The 18,962-nt window shown below is 43.8% G+C and overlaps 1 protein-coding gene across 2 annotated transcripts in view; it reads right to left on the reverse strand.

The window, feature by feature from the left end:
• Positions 1–17,599, reverse strand: part of CLTB (clathrin light chain B) — a 54,589-nt gene extending 36,990 nt beyond the window's left edge. The window contains exon 1 of one of the 2 annotated variants that reach the window (XM_073620452.1): positions 17,224–17,599. In XM_073620452.1, the coding sequence (XP_073476553.1) occupies positions 17,224–17,410 (187 nt within the window). In that variant the 5' untranslated portion in view covers positions 17,411–17,599. The remainder of the gene's footprint in view (positions 1–17,223) is intronic. The other variant, XM_073620453.1, reaches the window with a different exon arrangement.
• Between the last annotated feature and the right edge of the window lie 1,363 nt (positions 17,600–18,962).

Consider the following 18,962-nt stretch of genomic DNA (forward strand, 5'->3'; position numbering starts at 1 on the left):
TTTCGGTCGAAAATCAGATGAAATTTAGATTTGGAACATGTTTCAAATCTTTAGGACGGACTCGAGTCTGGTCGGAAAATCTGCTTGTCTGTATGCTAGTCCGACGGACGAAAACCAATGCTAGGGCAGTTATTGGCTACTGGCTATCAACTTCCTTATGTTAGTCCGGTCGTACTTCATCACGTACGAATCCGTCGGACTTTGGTGTGATCGTGTGTAGGCAAGTCCGGTCGTTCGAAAGTTCGTCGGAAGTCCGTCAAAAGTCCATCGAAAGTCCGTCGGAAAGACCGTCGGACATTTGATGCCGAAAAGTCCGCCTGTGTGTACACGGTATAACTGCTACTTTGTCCAGACAGCTTGGTCTGTTAAAGGAAGTTAAAAAAATAACAGGCTCACGGGCTGGATCACCTGGTGAAAATAAAGGAAAAGAGCCTACAAAAAAACGAATCCAGCCTCTACGTATAAGAACTGGTAAACTGCATTATTATAAATTCTTGTTTTTGGAATTACCCCTTTAAATGGGAAAGTTGGAAATTTACAAACAATTCTATTGTTTTTATTGTGAATCGAACACTCACATACACTACGGAAAACAATGAAATTCAGTTATGTATTTTATTTTAAAAGAGCAAGAACATATTAATGTAAATTTATTAAAGGATAACTCCAGTTCTATTGAAAAAAAAACATTCTGGGTGATCTATATACATTGCACGGATTTTAAAAAATGTTATTGCAGATTCCTGCCTTTTGTAATTCTGAAGAAATCCCTTTTGTTCCTCTGTGCCCATGTGCGGGGGGTCTAATGGAAGTGGTTTCATAATTATCAATTAGCTGTGCACCTGCAGGGCACTAATGAAGAAAGCTGCTGGGCCTGCATCCCTTTAGACGTGCTCCTATTGGAAGTATCTCAGCAAAAATGACATTTTTGTTGCAGGGGATGCCCAAAATCTGACTTGCATCTTAGGGCAGACTTCTGGGAAAATCGGTGAGCCAATCACACAAGCAGGAAATGATGTTTCTGTGGGATGTTCTGTACACATTTTGTGTACAGAACACCTCCAGGTAGTCATATTGCATTGCATTTACAGAAAATTACAGCGGCTGTAGATTGAATAGGAAAGGTCATTTTTAGGGTTGCACCAATGCCACTTTTTTAAGACAGAGTACAAGTACCGATACTTTTTTTTTTCAAGTACTAGCTGATACCGATTCTTTTTTATTTTTAATGTCATGTGACAGTAGCACTGACGGGCACAGATAGGTGGCACTGATGAGGAGTGGACTGTGTCATTGGTATATATATTTTTTTTTTTACAATTTTATTTTTTACAATTTATATATTTTTTTGTTATTTTTTACAATGCTTGGAGTGGGCAGTGTCAGTGTTTTTTTGTTTATGTATTATTTTTACAATTTTACTTTTAAATGTTTATTTATTACAATTTTCCTTTTTTTTTTCTTTTTTTTTTCAACCCTGTTGGGGGGGGGCTTTGGTGAGATATCAGGAGTCTAAACAGACCCCTGACATCTCCCCTTTGAGACAGAGAAAGGGACTAAGGACACAGATTCCCCAGTCCCTTTCTCTGCAGCCTCAGCTGCACTAAAGATGAATGGGGAGGAGACAGAGGCTCCTCTCCATTCATAAACTGAAGCATTGTAAACAGTTTACGATGCTCAGTTATGAATGGACAGAGTCAGTGCATTCGGAAAAGGATGGAGCCAGCAAATGACAGATTTACCGACTCCTTCCTCCGCTCTCCATCCTGGCAGATCTGGGACAGGGGGGACCGGAAGAGGAAACGGAGGGGGACACGGAGGGGGAGCGGAGAAGGACTGGAGGACATGATGGGGGAGCAGAGAAGGAGCGCAGGAGGACAAGGAGGGGGTGTGGAGAAGGAGCGCAGGAGAACACGGAGGGGGAGCGGAGGAGGACATGGAGGGGAAGCACATGGCCGGGGACCTTAGGACCACGGAGGAGGACAGAGGGGACAGTCGGGGGTGATCGGTGCCGCAGTGGGGGCCATTACAAGCACCGATCTCCCTATTTAAATTTCCATAAAGCAGCTGAAAGCCGCGAGAGGGAGAGGAGGAGAATCGGCTGTCAGCTGCTTTATTGAAATCTATACAGGGATATCAGTGCTTGCAACGGCCCCCACTGCCACACCGATCATTCCCTGACTGCCCAGGTATCGGATTAGGCATCGGAGCAAGTACGCGTGCAAATGCTCAGAATCGGCACCGATACCGATACTAGTATTGGTATTAGTGCAACCCATTCATTTTTAATAACATTTAATTACAACATGACTTGTGTCGCAATTGTATACGCTATATTATTTTTTCTTTCCTATCTTTTTTCCCACGAAAGTGGAGTTAACCTTTAAAGTGAAACTAAACCTTCCTATCAATTTCAGCCAGGGAAGCTGCCATCTTCAACTGCCATGATGCTGCACATGTGATCAGTTATGACACCAGTGATTTCATGGTTTGACAGTTTGGTTGAGAGCACAATCAATATGACAGTTACATTCTGAACACATGCCAGGAATGTAACGGTTTTCTGAAACTGTTAAATTGATGGGTTTAGTTCTGCTTTAATAAGCCCTTATATCATTCTCTTGTAATCCCTTTTGCAGCAGTATTCAGACTTGGAGATGGAGAGGTAGCACTCTGAGCCAATCAGGCTCTGCTTAAATGCACATGTGCTAGGGCTAGGAGATTTTTAACAGAAAAAAAAAATCTGCGATTTCCTTAAAAAAAACTCGATTCACGATTCGAATTGAGTTTTTTTTCTTTTTTTAGGATACCGCGCCGGTCCTGAAGAGCTGCGGGCAGGAGTTTTTAGGCGAGGCCGCGGCTTCGCCTAAAAACTCCTACCCGCAGCTCTTCAGGACCGGCGCGGTGAAAAAAAAAATCTAAAAAAATCAATTTGCTTAAATTTTGAATCGATTTGACCTCTCAACTCGATTCAAGATTGGAATCTATTTTTTCCCCAGCCCTATCATGTGCTGCCAAGGAACATGCTGAGAGTAGGGCTGATGTCAGACAGGCAACTCTGCTACTAGCGTCTAACTGCTAGCTGCAGAGTGCCTTCCACCTACCTCTATGGAATTGCTCCCTTGCTGGCCGTGAATTCTGCTGAATCTCTAATGCTAGTGATAAGAGCGACATCTCGCTGCCTCAGCTAGTGAGGGAGCGATTCAACAGGGCCAGACAGGCGGCCATTTGTCGTTGGTGGTTTATTGCTTGCGCCAGAATCATTCCTCTGTCCTAACAGAAGTACAGTAAAATTGTGACTTAATTTCCTCACATTTAAGGCTTAATACTATTGGGGAAAGGTTCAACTTAGCGTCCTAAAAGAACATGGTCATTCGGTGTATAGTTAGTTATGTCACTACTGTACTCCAGGTATTTCAAATGGTGAAAAAAAAAAAAAACAATCTGAATTTAAAAAGTCGCTATATACAGAATGTGTTTCTTTTACAGAATTCTTTCTAACAAAAGGCATGTTAAATCCACCCCACCAAATCCCGAACAAGTGCAGCCAAGCAAGAGGCGCACTAAACACAGAACTGAACATTGCATTGTGTAAGGGTGCAAAAGTGCTGATGTGTTTATACAACACTTGTATGAGCTGCTCAATTGTACGCACATCCTCCAGTGTACATATAAGAGAATGTCTATTATTTCAGTTGTCTCTCAGGATGACTTGTTGAAAAACAAAACCTCATTGTTACAGAACAGCTCATATCAGCTTTGTGTTGGGTATTCCTTTGTTTTGAGACAACCCCACCACTGATTCTGTTTCAATCCATTGAATCCCCTCCCCTGATGCTGTTTAGATCCATTGCAGCCCCACCTTCGGCTCTGTTTAGATCCATTGAACCCCAAACTTGAACTCTATTTAGATTCACTGAACCCCAACCTTCAACTTTATTTAGATCCACTGAACCCCAACCTTCGACTTTATTTAGATCCACTGAACCCCAACCTTCGACTTTATTTAGATCCACTGAACCCCAACCTTCGACTTTATTTAGATCCACTGAACCCCAACCTCCGACTGTTTGGAACCACTGAACCCTCATCTCTAACTCGGGTTACATCTAATGAACCCCCACCTTTGACTTGGTTTAGATCCACTGAACCCCCACCTCTGACTCTGTCTTGATTCATTGAACCCCCACCTTCGATTCGGTTTAGATCCACTGAACCCCCACCTTTTACACTGTTCCGATCCATTGAACCCCACCCCCGACTCTGTTTAGATCCATTGAAGCCCACCTCCGACTCTGTTTAGATCCATTGAACCCCACCTCCGACTCTGTTCAGATCCATTGAACCCCCACCTCTGTCTCTGTCTTAATTAATTGAACCCCCACCTCTGACTCTGTCTTGATTAATTGAACCCCCACCTTTGATTCAGTTTAGATCCACTGTACCCCCACCTTTTACACTGTTCAGATCCATTGAACCCCACCTCCAACTCTGTTTAGATCCATTGAACCCCACCTCCAACTCTGTTTAGATCCATTGAACCCCACCTCCGACTTTGTTTAGATCCATTGAACCCCCACCTCTGTCTCTGTCTTGATTCATTGAACCCCCACCTTTTACACTGTTCAGATCCATTGAACCCCACCCCCGACTCTGTTTAGATCCATTGAAGCCCACCTCCAACTCTGTTTAGATCCATTGTACCCCACCTCCGACTCTGTTTAGATCCATTGAACCCCCACCTCTGTCTCTGTCTTAATTCATTGAACCCCCACCTCTGACTCTGTCTTGATTCATTGAACCCCCATCTTTGATTCAGTTTAGATCCACTGTACCCCCACCTTTTACACTGTTCAGATCCATTGAACCCCACCTCCAACTCTGTTTAGATCCATTGAACCCCACCTCCGACTCTGTTTAGATCCATTGAACCCCCACCTCTGTCTCTGTCTTGATTAATTGAACCCCCACCTTCGATTCGGTTTAGATCCACTGAACCCCCACCTTTTACACTGTTCAGATCCATTAAACCCCACCTCCGACTCTATTTAGATCCATTGAACCCCCACCTCTGACTCTGTTTAGATCCATATGCTAGCCATTTACTGCCACAAATAATAAAACATGAGAAAACTAGGTGAAAGCAAAACGTTTGTGTTCTTCAATCTTTACACAGCACACCCTTTTTGCCTACTGTTTTTTTTTATATAAACACATGGTGACATACAGTAGTGGCTTCCTTTCTGTGCTTAGGGAGCCACAGTTGGCATGAACAACGTATCTCAGTGCTGTTGATCAATGCAAACCGATCAAAAATATACCGTTCTGGCTGATCGACTTAGATTTTTTAAATCCGATCAAAATTGAGTCTAAATTGATCGGAAGGGAAGTTATGTTCTATTAATTATTCTGATTTAATCAATTGAAGTGTGTGTGGCCGCCATTATGGAGGGTTGTTACCCCTGTGATATGTGTCCCACTGGGGAGATTTCCACTCCCTTCCTCTCTCATAGCCATTCCCCACTATTCTTTTTCTGGGGAAACAAAATTGGGATTTTCTTTCACTTTTAATATCATAATGAAAGTGACCAGGACAAATAGAGAGGGGATGCAGACAACAATCAAGCCTAATTGTGACTGGTTCTCTAAGTTGTCATAACTGGAACACTCAGCTCCGTGGAAGCAGGTGGCTGGATTGTGTTTGAAAGAAATTGGCTAATCAAGGTGTGTATATTACCCCACCCCATACATGGCCTCCTCCCTTCATTATAAATACAAACATGTTTTATAGCATTCCAGTTCCTACCCCTCCCTGCTCAGCTCTGCTACAACCTACTGCTTTGTGTTGTCCAAGCTGCGTTCAGCTATTGTACGCTCGGTAACCACAGGAATCAGACGACGTGTACTCCAAATCCACAGACCCCTCTGGCTGATGCCAAGGGAAGTCTCCTGTTTGTTTTACAAAGAGTTTTTTTTTTTTTTTTTTAATTTTTAAAATTAAGACAAACAAACAGCAGCACTAGGGTCGCAGGTTCGAATCCTAACTACGACACTACCTGCCTGGAGTTTGCATGTTCTCTCTGTGTCTACATGGGTTTCCTCCCACACTCCAAAGACATGCTGGTAGGTTAATTGTATCTAAATTGGCCCTAGTGTGTTCATGTATGAATGTGAGTCAAGGACCTTAGATTGTAAGCTCCTTTAAATTAGGGACTGATGTGAATGTACAATATATATATGAGGAGCTGCATAAATGGACAGCGCTATATAAGTACCTGTAATAATAAAAGCACAGTAAAACGGTACAAACAGTCTAGTAAAGAAAGGCACATCCAATCAGGAACTACAGTGTCACAGTTGCATATATCGAGGATAGATCAAAATTGCTACCAATGAATGCACATGGAGATAAGAACCAAAGAGAATAATGAAGTGCAATGGTCAATAAAGGAGGATCTTTGCCATTGATAGCCAACACTCTAAAGCCTGGTACAAACAGGCTGAATGTCGGGAGACATCGGACGGGTTAAAAAGCCAGAAGCCGATTGACTCCCGATCAGCGCTCTCAGCCAATGGTGGAGAGCGCTGATTGGAGTGTTCTGGTGGGGGGGCTGTCATCCTGTCAGAACACAACAGCTCAGCGGGGGAGATCACTGCACTTACTTTGCATAGTTAGTACAGCTGCTCTGACCGGAGCTGACAATTTTTTCTGTTTAACCTGCTGGGTTATAAGAAAAAAAAAAAAAACTCATAGGGGGTTATTTACTAAAGGCAAATTCACTTTGCACTAAAAGTGCACTGCAAGTGCGCTTGAAAGTGCACTGAGAAGTGCAGTCGCTGTAAATCCGAGGGGGACATGCAAGGAAAATAAAAAACAGCATTTTAGCTTGCACATGATTAGATGATAAAATCAGCAGTTTCCCCTCATTTCAGATCTACCCCTCAGATTTACAGCGACTGCACTTCCAAGTGCACTTGCAGTGCAATTTCAAGTGCACTTTGCACTTGTAGTTTGCACTTGTAGTGCAAAGTGGAGTTGGCTTTCGTAAATAACCCCCATAGTGTGTACCAGGCTCACTCTCCCAATCAACAGATTATTTTGAATCCTCATGCTGCTACCATTAGACCCCCTGCACACCGGGGCGCTTTTCAGGCGTTTTAGCGGTAAAAATAGCACCTGTAAAGCGCCTCTCATGACCTCCCCAGTGTGAAAGCCCGAGTGCTTTCACACTGGAGCGTTGCGCTTGCAGGGCTGGAAAAAAAGTCCTGCAAGCAGCATCTTTGGGGTGGTGCGGGAGTGGTGTATACACTGCTCACAAAACGCCCTGCCCATTGAAATGAATGTAAAGCGATTTGGCAGCGCTGCAACACGGGCACTTTTAACCCTTTCTTCGGCCACAAGCAGGGGTTAAAAGCGGTAAATATTATAAAACGTGAGCAGCGCTAAAAATTAGTGAACAAGCATATAGAGTGATATATATGTAAACAAAAAAGCCCTGAAGGACTCGGAAATAGCATATATGAAACACAATTAAGGTCACAGAAAAAAAAAAAAGGGGGTAAAAATATGTCCAAATAGTGAAAAAATGTGAGTAAATGGATATTCAGTCCAGATAGAAGAGGGAAAGGAGTCCGACCAAAGATGTGCAGATAAAAATAATTCAATCACAAAACACCAGCATGTGAGGGGATCCACCACCGTGTGTATTATGCGCTTACCAGATGGCAAGCTTTAGTAAGCTTGTACAGCAACCTGATGGTCAATACAGGAACCATCACACCATGGCTTTCAATGAAGGACCAGGACTCAAAACAAGGCAGCTCAATCCAACCCGACATTCAATAGGCAGGACCCAGAAATATAAAACAACGCCTCTCCATAGTGTGAAATCGTTAAGACCAAGATTTAATGTAAATAAAGATTGCACTTACATGTGAACCAGAGATAAAAGCATATAAAAACACTGCAGCCGGCCAGCTAATGGACACCCGTTCAGGACGAGGTACGGGATATACTGTGATGACCTCAGCGCGTCTACCATCCAAGGGGTTAAAAGCGCCCCGCTAACGGCCAAAAAGCGCCGCTAAAACAGTGGTAAAGCGCCGTTAAAACCAACGGTGTTTTACTGCTAACACCGGCATTGCCCCAGTGTGAAAGTACCTTTAGTAAATAGATAGGAAAGTATATCATATTTACTTGTTTTCTTTTTTTACTTTTCTTCAGTTGCTTCCTGGTTTCTTACCTAGGCAAATGATGTTATACATCCCAGGAGTCTTCAGAAGGGGAGAGAAGGGGATTTCTCAGCTAAGCACACACTCCTACATGCATGCCTGAGCTAAAGGCAGATGGATTCCAGGAAGTAAATGCTACATGAATCATTTGCCCTTACTCAAGATGGCAATGGACAAAAATGCTAGGGGGGTGTTTCTCAAAGTGACTTCTCAGTAAAATAAAGCATGGAGACCTGGATGGATGAGGGAAATTGCTGTTATATTATAATTAATTATATTATATTAAATATTAATTAAATAGTGTTTTTGGCTTGTGGTGCTCAGATGCAGTGAAGATCTGCTTTAATATGTGGTATAGTAAAAGGGGAAAAAAAGGGGGGGGTTGTTCGCAAGGGAAAGAAAAAAAAGAGGACAAACGGGGAAGAGTAGATGAGGAGAATAGCGTATGCGAGGAGCAGCAGAAAAGAGCTGCCTGAGAACAAAAGAGAAGGGGGGGGTTGGGAAGAAGAGGGGGGTGAGACTGGGGGGGGCTCTCTCACGTGGTCCAGCCAGGTCACAATATTGTCAAGTCTCCAGGTACAGTCAAACTGAAAGCAAAGTCCTATCTATGTTCACTTGAGAGTTGTATGCAATCCAGGGATCCCAATCCGTTTTGTGTATTTATTAAAAGTCACCAGCTGCAAAAAGTGTATCTGCTCACTTTTAATAAACACACACTAACCTGTCCCACAATCCAGCAATGGGGCCGCTTGAACCCTCAGCTCTCTCCCTCCTGTCTCCCCGGCGCTGGCATCGTAAGTGTGGGCACCCGTCTGTGACAGCTTGTGGCCTCACAGCCGAGCGGGCACTGCGCATGCAGAAACCCCCCCGTTGACAGCTGGGAGAAGAGCAGCCGGAGATCAGCTATAAGAAGGTATTTGATTCAATTATATTACAGAAACACACACCTTTTACATTATATAATACTGTCAGAGTGGATTCTAGCAGTTTACAAACACTTTAATCTAGGGCTTATTTTTGGGGTAAGGCTTATATTGCAGCCCTCCCCAAAAATCACAGTAGGTCTTATTTTCAGGGTAGGTCTTACTTTCGGGGAAGCACGGTATCAGTTGAACTTTCGTGATCGGCTCTCAAAGGCTGTGTACTAACGATCAGATTATCGTACGATCAATTCGAAAGCGGTATTTTTTTTTTGTACGATTTTCTGTTCGTGTGTACAGGCCTTTAGGCATTCAAAGGTTGAAAGACAGAGGGTCAGTATGAATTGCAGGCAATTAGTATGGCTTCCTCCATTTTTTTTCTGGGAAGCTTTCCTGTTAAAACATCTCTTTGTTACCGTTGAAACCACAAAGCACAAAAACACACAGGACAAATTAGTAAATCAATTAAATATATCAGGAGATAAGACAAAATGTTGGAATGTGTCACACAGATCCATACTGGCTGAATGCCTTGTGTACAAGCTGGCTTCCTGCACTACATTGCTTGTCATTTGATCAAGTCAATTTGAGATAGCCAAGGCTTTTCAAGATCAGTTACTATACAAATATTGCAAGACAACACCTCTATAGAAATTTACATTTACTGATTGAGTCATTTTGTGTTTCTATTATACTGGACAGATGTGAGCGTCCTATCATCCTTGCTTTAAGTATGTCCATGTGGAATGTAACTGATGAAAATTACATTACGCCTTCATTTTAAAAATGGAGGTTATAGAATAAAATAATTGATTAGGTGCTATAGGCAACAATCATATATTTCTACTGCTCCGCTCCAGCTTTCAAGTCTTTTATCTCTAGACTGCAGTTGGCAAATGTATGGGCTGCAGATGGATGAGCTATCCATTGGGAAGGGGGTCATTCGGTTATATTACTCAGCTAATTAGGGCAACAGCTGCAGGAATCGCCTTGTGTATAACAGTCCTATTGTGTGTGCAGTGCAGGATTATTGGTCTGTCTAGAAGAAGAGGTCCAAGGCATAGATTATGTAAAAGGATGCAGTTAAAGAAGATATCAGGTGTCCTACACATGGAGTCAAATCTCCATACCATTCAAATAACTCAGTGTAGCTGTGTACAGGAAAACAATGACCACACAAGCTCAGACTGGATTGTTCACACCTTTATACTTTCTTGTTATGCAGAAATCAGCCAACATTAGGGCATCTATTTCTATTCGTTGGATGAATGTCACACACATTAATGCAAAAAAAAAAAATTTCCCATCATTTTTGTAATAGAATAATTACTATGATCATGGCCAAAATGTGCCATTGTTTTTTTTTTTTTAATACATCAATGAGAAAATATACTGCATTTTGGCTACTAAATCATAGGAATTAATCTAATACAGAGATTAAAGTGGTTGTAAACCTCAAATGTGAAAGATGAACAATGCATAGCCCTCTATTATGTGTGCTTGTCTCAATAAAGATCACAAAGCGTGATTTCTGTCTGCTGCCTTGTTCCTCTGCTATACTGCTATAAAATATACTGCATTTTGGCTACTAAATCATAGGAATTAATCTAATACAGAGATTAAAGTGGTTGTAAACCTCAAATGTGAAAGATGAACAATGCATAGCCCTCTATTATGTGTGCTTCTCTCAATAAAGATCACAAAGCGTGATTTCTGTCTGCTGCCTTGTTCCTCTGCTATCAGTATGAGTCCCTTCTGACAAGTTTTCCTGATGCCAAGAGAAAAAAAGGTGACAGCGGAGGGATCTCCAGCTGATTGACAGCCTCAGCTCTGTTCCTGTGTGCTGAGTAAAGGGGGGGTGTGCCAAATCAGCTGTCAGAGCTCTGCAGAGTGTAAAGCCTCGTACACACGAACAGATTTTCGGACGACTGGTCGTCCGTTTGTTTGATGCATGCTAGTCTCATGCCGAAAGTGAAGAGGTTACTCACAATACGAAAATTCTCGTACGAAAGACTACAACTTCAGAAGTGACGTAATGTGTTGATTAGTTTTGTATGTATCTTTTCTTTTCTGAGCATGCGTAGTCTTGCTCTTACGATTTTATTTTGGATGAAAACTGTACTAATTAAACGAAAATCCGACGTTGAGTTCACGTACGACAAAAATTTTATAGTCTGCACATCCAGCTTCTGTCTGACGAAAAACCAGAATCAGCTGTCTAAAGCACCATACTAACGATCCGAAAATCGGCAGATCGTTAGTCGGACAAAATTTTATTTCCGATTTTCGTATCGTGTATGGGCCTTAACTTCAGCTCTCCGCCCCTGTTTTCTGACAACTCAGACTAACTTTAGCAATTATGTACTTTGGAAGAATATAGAGAAAAGAAAACTGCAGATAAAAAAAAAAAGGTACAACTTATGTAGTAGTATTTGTTTCATCTCTGTGTTGGGATAGGCAGGAAATTTGGGATTTAGTGCCCAGCCGCTATATGTATGGGTCCACAGCGAGCTGAGGTTCTGTGCTGAGAACATGCTGAACAAGCTGTCTCTGACAGCGGTCAGCCATGGCTTCTGATTGAGAGTGAGCGGGACGGGCTCCAATTTTGTAAGACCCAACCACAGCAATCATATGATAGAGAAGCTGTGCCGCCTCCTGGTATTAAAGCCCACTTAAAGGGCTGCTGGGAGACAGTGTTAAGAAAAAGGTACATTTTTACACATATTTTGGGAATGTGAAAAAGTAGCTCCTACATGCCAAGAGGCATTTACTTTTATTAACACCGTGGTTGGCAAACAGATGAATTAAAAATCCATTCTATGGCATGTATTAATAGTGAGGGAGGGGGCACAATTCTTGATCCTTGCCCTGGGCGCTGAACAACCCTATCCCGGTACTACCTGACTTGCCCTTATTTTTGGTAAATTTAATACATACTATTTGTGTAGTCACCCACTGGACCATTGCCCTACATTGGAAATCAACGACCATTCCATTCTCACAAATTATAGCAAGATTAGATGATATTATGTTAAAGGAAAAAAAAATGACTCTACATAGCTGTAAATGGCTATTTGATTCTAAATCGGACCCTTGGTTCTTATAGAGACATCCTCATAATCTTGAATTTGAACATTTTAATGATGTAATCGTTATTTTTTTCTATATGCAGTACCTTATTGTTGAGTCATTGCAGTTACCTTTCTCTTTTTTACATGTGATACCTATACCTAATTTGTGCCTTATTTTATTATTTTCTCCCTTTTTTTTAAATATTTTTTAGCTATATACTTGAATATATATCTTTGAGATATAACAAAATAATATATATTATGCAGTGGTGTCACTAGGGGGGGCAGAGGGGACCATGGCCCTCCAAACATTATACTGTGCCCCCATATTATTATGTTATGGTGTACACTGCTGAGAATCAACAAGAAACATTTAGAAACTTTTGGGTGGGGTGGATGTACTATGCGTCAGAGATACCAGATGATTGAGTATATCCTCTTTTAAACCTCATGGTAACCTATTTGTATGTTTTGAACCAGATTTGCATCATAATTTACCCCCACTTTTTAGAATTTACAATAACCGGGTGATAGTAGGTAATGCCTTCTTCTTACTCTTTTTCTTCCATCCCTTTTAGGCTGGGTTCACACTGCTGCGGTGCGGGAACGCAGCGAATTTACTGCGGGTTCCCGCATCGCAACAACTCGCACGGCAGTTCACACTGCCATATGCGAACTGCTGGGGAGTGTCATACAATGTTAATGACACCCCCAGTTCAGCCCGCATATCGCACTGCGAACTGACAATTCGGACATTTTCGGATCGCATAGGTGTGAACACCCATGCGATCCGATTCTGGTCCGAACAAAAAAAAGGGTCCTGTGCGAGTTTGGACCGAATGCGGTGCGATATCAGCCATACTATCTGTATGGCTGATATCGCACAGCACAGACATCGCATGTAATGTGAACAGCAGTGCGCTGCGAATCACATACGATGTCTGCCACCGCAGCAGTGTGAACCCAGCCTAAATCCTCACTTTTCTTTTAGTTCTCTGGGGTATTCCAGGTAATGAGCTACCATCTTTTCTCTTCACTATATTCATATGTACTTTGGAATAGGATGTCGTTTCAGAAGCACTTTGTTTACTAAGCTTTGTCTACTCGTTATGTACATGTCATGCTGTACATTGTATGTTCCCAGAGAACACTTGAAATTGTACTTAAAGTGACTGTAAGTGATCACCTTGTAAAACAATCCATTAATTTTACAATAGAATGAAATGCAAAACATTTGTATATAGATATAAAAAAAATTATAAATACCTTTTCCCTTTTTTTTTTATAAGTGATCACATTCCCTCTGTTTTGTTGCTGGGGGAGGAGAAGCAGCAGCACACTGAGCTTCTCAGTGAATGGCTGTGCAGGGGGGGGGGGGGTGTCAGGACAAGTCTGATCATTGGAGGAGAGCACACAGAGTTCCCAGCATAGCTAGAAAACTGACCATGGTGTGCTCTCCTGCTTAGTGTGGTCAGTTTTTCATAGGAAAGCAAGCATACTGACAGGAACACCAGGGATTTCACATAAAGGAAGCAATACAAAGAGAACATGATACTTTCTCATACAAATACATGGTACAACAGGCACATATCAGGAATATAAAGTGTTGGGGTAACAAATGCTTTAACTGGTTTGTTCCTTTTCTACTGTTTGAAAATCAATAAAACTTAATTATACAAAAAAATATGTGATGCACCGATTATATGCTATTTCCTGGATGTACTATGCTTGTTACTTCTCATGTTGTTATATAAACTACTCTTCATAAAAGTTTGTAAAAAAAGAAAAAGAAAAGAAAAGATATGTAAACAAAAAATAAATAAATAAAATGTGGGTTTTATAGATTGTGGAGGGGCAAAGGGTTGGGAGTGAGGCTGGGTTTACACTGGTGCGCTATGCAAGATCGCATGTGATTCGCACCACACTGCAGTGCAAATCACATGCAATGTTTGTGCGATGCGGTTTCAGCCATACAGATAGTATGGCTGAATTTGCATCACATTCGGACCAAACTCGCACAGGACCCTTTTTTGGTCCGCACCAGAATCGGATCGTTCCTGCACTGCGATATGCGAACTGAAATAGGGGTGTCATTAACATTGTATTGACACTCCCAGCAGTTTTCATAGGGCAGTGTGAACTGCCTTGCGAGTCAGGTGTAATGCGGGAACCCGCAGTGGATTTGCGGTGTTCCCGCATCGCACCTATGTAAACTGGGACTGAAGGTCCACTTTGATGGAATGGATTGTTTAGGTTTGTCCTCATATTATATGTACAGAGATTGTACAATCAGATTGTATGGTGTACAACCACTAAGGGCTGATTCACACCACAAAAACGAGCTTCAGATTCTTTCCGGATGTGTTTCTGCATGTGCGCTTTTAACATGTTTTTGGCAAGTTCCGGTGCGTTTTTGATGCATTTCCAGATGCATTCCAGATGCTTTTTTTTTTTCTTCTTTTTTCCTGTTTTGTTTTATTGCATTTCAGTACAGTCCAGTGCAGGAAAAAATGCAACATGCTCTACTTTTTTTTCTGGAACTGGAGAGCCCTGGAACTGACTGCACTGGTGTGAACTATGCCATTGGTAACTATATAACCTACTTTCCATGCCTTTTTGATGCAGAAAAAAAACACGCATTGGGCTGCATGTGTTGTGAACTGGCCCTAAGGCCAGCAGCAGGAACCGGCCGAGATTTGAACCGCTAGGCTGGGTTCACACTATCTTTGCAGGGGTCCGGTGCATCCTCGTTCACTGCTTCAGGTCCGATTTCAGCCTGAATTTTTGGCTGAATTCGGACCTGAAACGGACCAAAAGATGCATAAGGCTCCTGTGCAAATTTGCACCGGAGATATGTGAACCGACTCCATAGAGAGCCCGTCAAAATCTCCTGCTATTGCAAATTGCCAATTAGCAATAGTGTGAACCCAGACTTAATGGGCAGGCTGGATGTACCAAGTTGATTGATCGATCAACTTGGGTACAACCAACCTGCCGGATTTCCTTGTGATTATCGCAAGCGGCTGCTATAGCTACTAGTAATAATCACTGCCTTCTCTTGGCAGGGAAGGCTTCCCTCACCAGGAGAAGACAATGGGGGTTATTTATGAAAGGCAACTCCACTTTGCACTGAAAGTGCACTTGGAAGTGCAGTCGCTCTAAATCTGAGGGGTAGATCTGAAATGAGGGGAAGCTCTGCTGATTTTATTATCCAATCATGTACAAGTTAAAATGCTGTTTTTTTTACTTTCCTTGCATGTCCCCCTCGGATCTACAGCGACTGCACTTCCAAGTGCACTTGAAGTGCAAAGTGGATTATCCTTTAGTAAATAACCCCCAATGTCTTGGCAGGAGGGATTCCCCCGTCAGCACTGTGTGTGTTGATGGAGGAATCGTGTGAATTTCTTTCCTGCAACCCGTGGTTAAGCACCGTGTATAGCCGGCCTAACACAAATGATAACAACACACAATCTGTCTTACTGAGGCAAGCAGCACCTTTAAATTTAACCGCTTTCCGCCCGCCGGCTGTCGAATGACGGCTGAGCGGCGCAGCTCTCGTTCCGGGCGGACGTCATATGACGGCCTCCCAGAACGACCGCTCTCGTGCGCCCCATGCGTCTGACACACCGCTACACCAATCTCAGTAAAGAGCCTCTGACAGAAGTTCTTTACCACGTGATCAGCCGTGTCCAATCACGGCTGATCACGATGTAAATAGGAAGAGCTGCTGATCCACTTTTCCTCACTCGCGTCTGACAGACACGAGTAGAGGAGAGCCGATGGGCTGCTCTCCTGACAGGGGGGGGCTGTGCTGATTGTTTATTAGCGCAGCCCCCCCTCGGATGCCAACACTGGACCACCAGGGATGCCACCCTAGACCACCAGGAAAACGCCAATCGGTGCCCAGGCAGCTGCCAATCAGTGCCCATCCCCAATGCCTGCCAGTGCCATCAGTGATGCCTATCAATGCCATTTATCAGTGCCCATCCATCAGTGCCCAGGAGTGCCACCTATCAGTGCCCAGCAGTGCTGCCTATCAGTGCCTGTGCCAGTGCTGCCTTTCAGTGCCCATCAGTGTTGCCTATCAGTGCCCATCAGTGTTGCCTATCAGTGCCCATCAGTGCCGCCTATCAATGCCCATCAGTGCTGCATATCAGTGTCACCCATCAGTGCCGCCTACAAGTGCCGCCTATCAGTGCCCATCAGTGACACCTCATTGGTGCCGCCTTATCAGTGCCCATCAGTGAAGGAGAAAACTTACTTATTTACAAAATTTTATAACAGAAACAAAAGAAAAACTTTTTTTTTTTAAAAATTTGAGGTCTTTTTTATTTGTTTAGCAAAAAATAAAAAACGCAGAGGTGATTAAATACCACCAAAAGAAATCTCTATTTGTGGGAACAAAATGATAAAAGTTCTGTTTGAGTACAGTGTTGCATGACCGCACAATTGTCATTTAAACAGTGACAGCGCTGAAAGCTGAAAATTGGCCTGGGCAGGAAGGGGGTGTAAGTGCCGGATATTGAAGTAATTAAAGGAACAACACAACGTCAGCTGAAAATTTCCATACTGACTACCTTTCACGGTGTCTGATCCCCAAGAACATCGGATTTGATGTAAAATAAGAAATAGATATCCCATGTATTGATTATGAAGGGACGTGCGTTCTATGAACCATCCCATCACAGTGACGGCCTTTGTGGGAGGCAGGAGGGGTGTGATAATGTGCAATGCAGAAAATGGATCACAATATGAGCCATAAGGGTTGTAAATTGGGATTTGCTCCCATAGGACATGGCTATGGTAATAGAAGGAGCTATCTTCTACAATGGGCCCCCCATCCACCCATGAATCCAGGGAGGAGGGATGCTGATAGGATGGGATCAGCTCCATGTTCCCCCATCTACATCCTGTACAGGATCCTGCACCTGCTCTCCTGTGACCTTGACAAAAGCCAGCACAAAATGTCAGCTCTGCGGCCAAGCGGATCCATGACTCACCCAGGTCGGACTGCTCTATGGAGGAGGCTTGGCTGGTCACCAGCACGGCTCCGAAGCCCTCGTCATTCTCGATGCCGGCGATCTCGCTCTCTTGTTGGGCCAGGAAAGCGGCGGCTGGGTCTTCTTCTGTCTCTGCTGGGGCCCCGGCACTCTCCGAGGAGGAGAAGAAGCCGAAATCATCAGACATGTTTACTGAGATGTGATCCCTCCTGTGCTGTGTGTGTGTGTGACCTCCTGGATCTACAGATCGGCCCAGATCCTAGCAGGAGGTCCGAGCCATTCCCAGTGTGTACAGTGTGTACGGCACCCAGCCCTGTGACTGCTGATCTCCCATCAAGAGGCAGGACTATGACATCAGGACATCTCCACACCAGGCCGCCAGGTGGCGCTCTTCTCCAGGACTATCCTGTGCCCACAGAGAATAAGGGCTGTGTCATCCAGTATAGGCATAGGAGGCATCACAGGGCCTGCAACAAGATCATTTCTACTTATATAGTGTGCTGCCTACCAAAATCCCACATCTCACAGCCTTCTTCTTCTGGAGCCTAATGCCACGTACACACGAGCGGAATGTCCGTCAGAAAAAGTCCGACGGGAGCTTTTCACCGTATATTCCAACCGCGTGTATGCCCCATCGGACTTTTTCCGTCAAAAATTCAGACGGACTTAGATAGTGAACATGTTCTAAATTTTTCCGACGGAACTAAGTACTATCAGGAAAACTGCTCGTCTGTATGCTGCTCCGACGTACCAAAAACGACGCATGCTCTGAAGCAAGTACGAGACGGAAGCTATTGGGTACTGGTTATTGAACTTCCTTTTTCTAGTCCCGTCGTACGTGTTGTACGTCACCGCGTTCTGGACGGTCGGACTTTGGTGTGATCGTGTGTAGGCAAGACAGCTTGAGCGGAATTCCGTCTGAACTCCATCAGAAAAACCTACAGAGTTTATTCCGACGGCAAAACCGGTCGTGTGTACAGGGCATCACTGTTGCTTATCCAGACATACCAAGTCAGACATCCCAACCTGCAAAAACTCATTTCAGGGAGGTGGCAAACTAATTTCAGGGAGGTGTCTGCCAAGTCTTCTGCAAGGTGCTGGAGTCTCCCACATTTCTGCGGCGGCTCCCGCGCACCAGCAAGCGCCTCTTGATCTCCCAGGTGTGATCGGTGCGGTGGGGAACAGCTGCGAACACCGATCTCCTTTGTTTCGATTTTTAGCTGACAGCCGCTTCTCCTTCTCTCCCTCCCGCAGCTGTCAGTTAAAAAGCTGTACAGGGAGATCAGTGTTCACAGCTGTCGCACCAATCATTTCCAGCTATTTCCCTTGTGCTCCTCTTCGGCCCCCTCCGTGTCATTCTCCGCCCCCCTGTTCTCCTCCGGTCCCCATGTTCTCCTCTGTACGTCCTGTCCTCCTCCACCCCCCCCCCCCTTGTCCCCGCAGCCGGCTCTCCTCCTCTCCCGCCGGCAGCGGGATGATCTGTCAGGAATTGGAGGGACACAGTGAGCGAGATCGCTCCTGTTATAACTGAGCAGAGTAAACTGTGTTTACTCTGCTCAGTTTATGAATGAACAGGAGCCAATGGGGGTTATTTACAAAAGGCAAATCCACTTTGCACTACAAGTGCAAACTACAAGTGCAATTGAAATTGCACTGAAAGTGCACTTGGAAGTGCAGTCACTGTAAATCTGAGGGGTAGATCTGAAATGAGGGGAAGCTCTGCTGATTTTATCATCCAA

Source organism: Aquarana catesbeiana, linkage group LG03 (genome assembly GCF_042186555.1).
Source record: "Aquarana catesbeiana isolate 2022-GZ linkage group LG03, ASM4218655v1, whole genome shotgun sequence".
In the NCBI taxonomy this organism is placed as follows: Eukaryota; Metazoa; Chordata; class Amphibia; order Anura; family Ranidae; genus Aquarana; species Aquarana catesbeiana.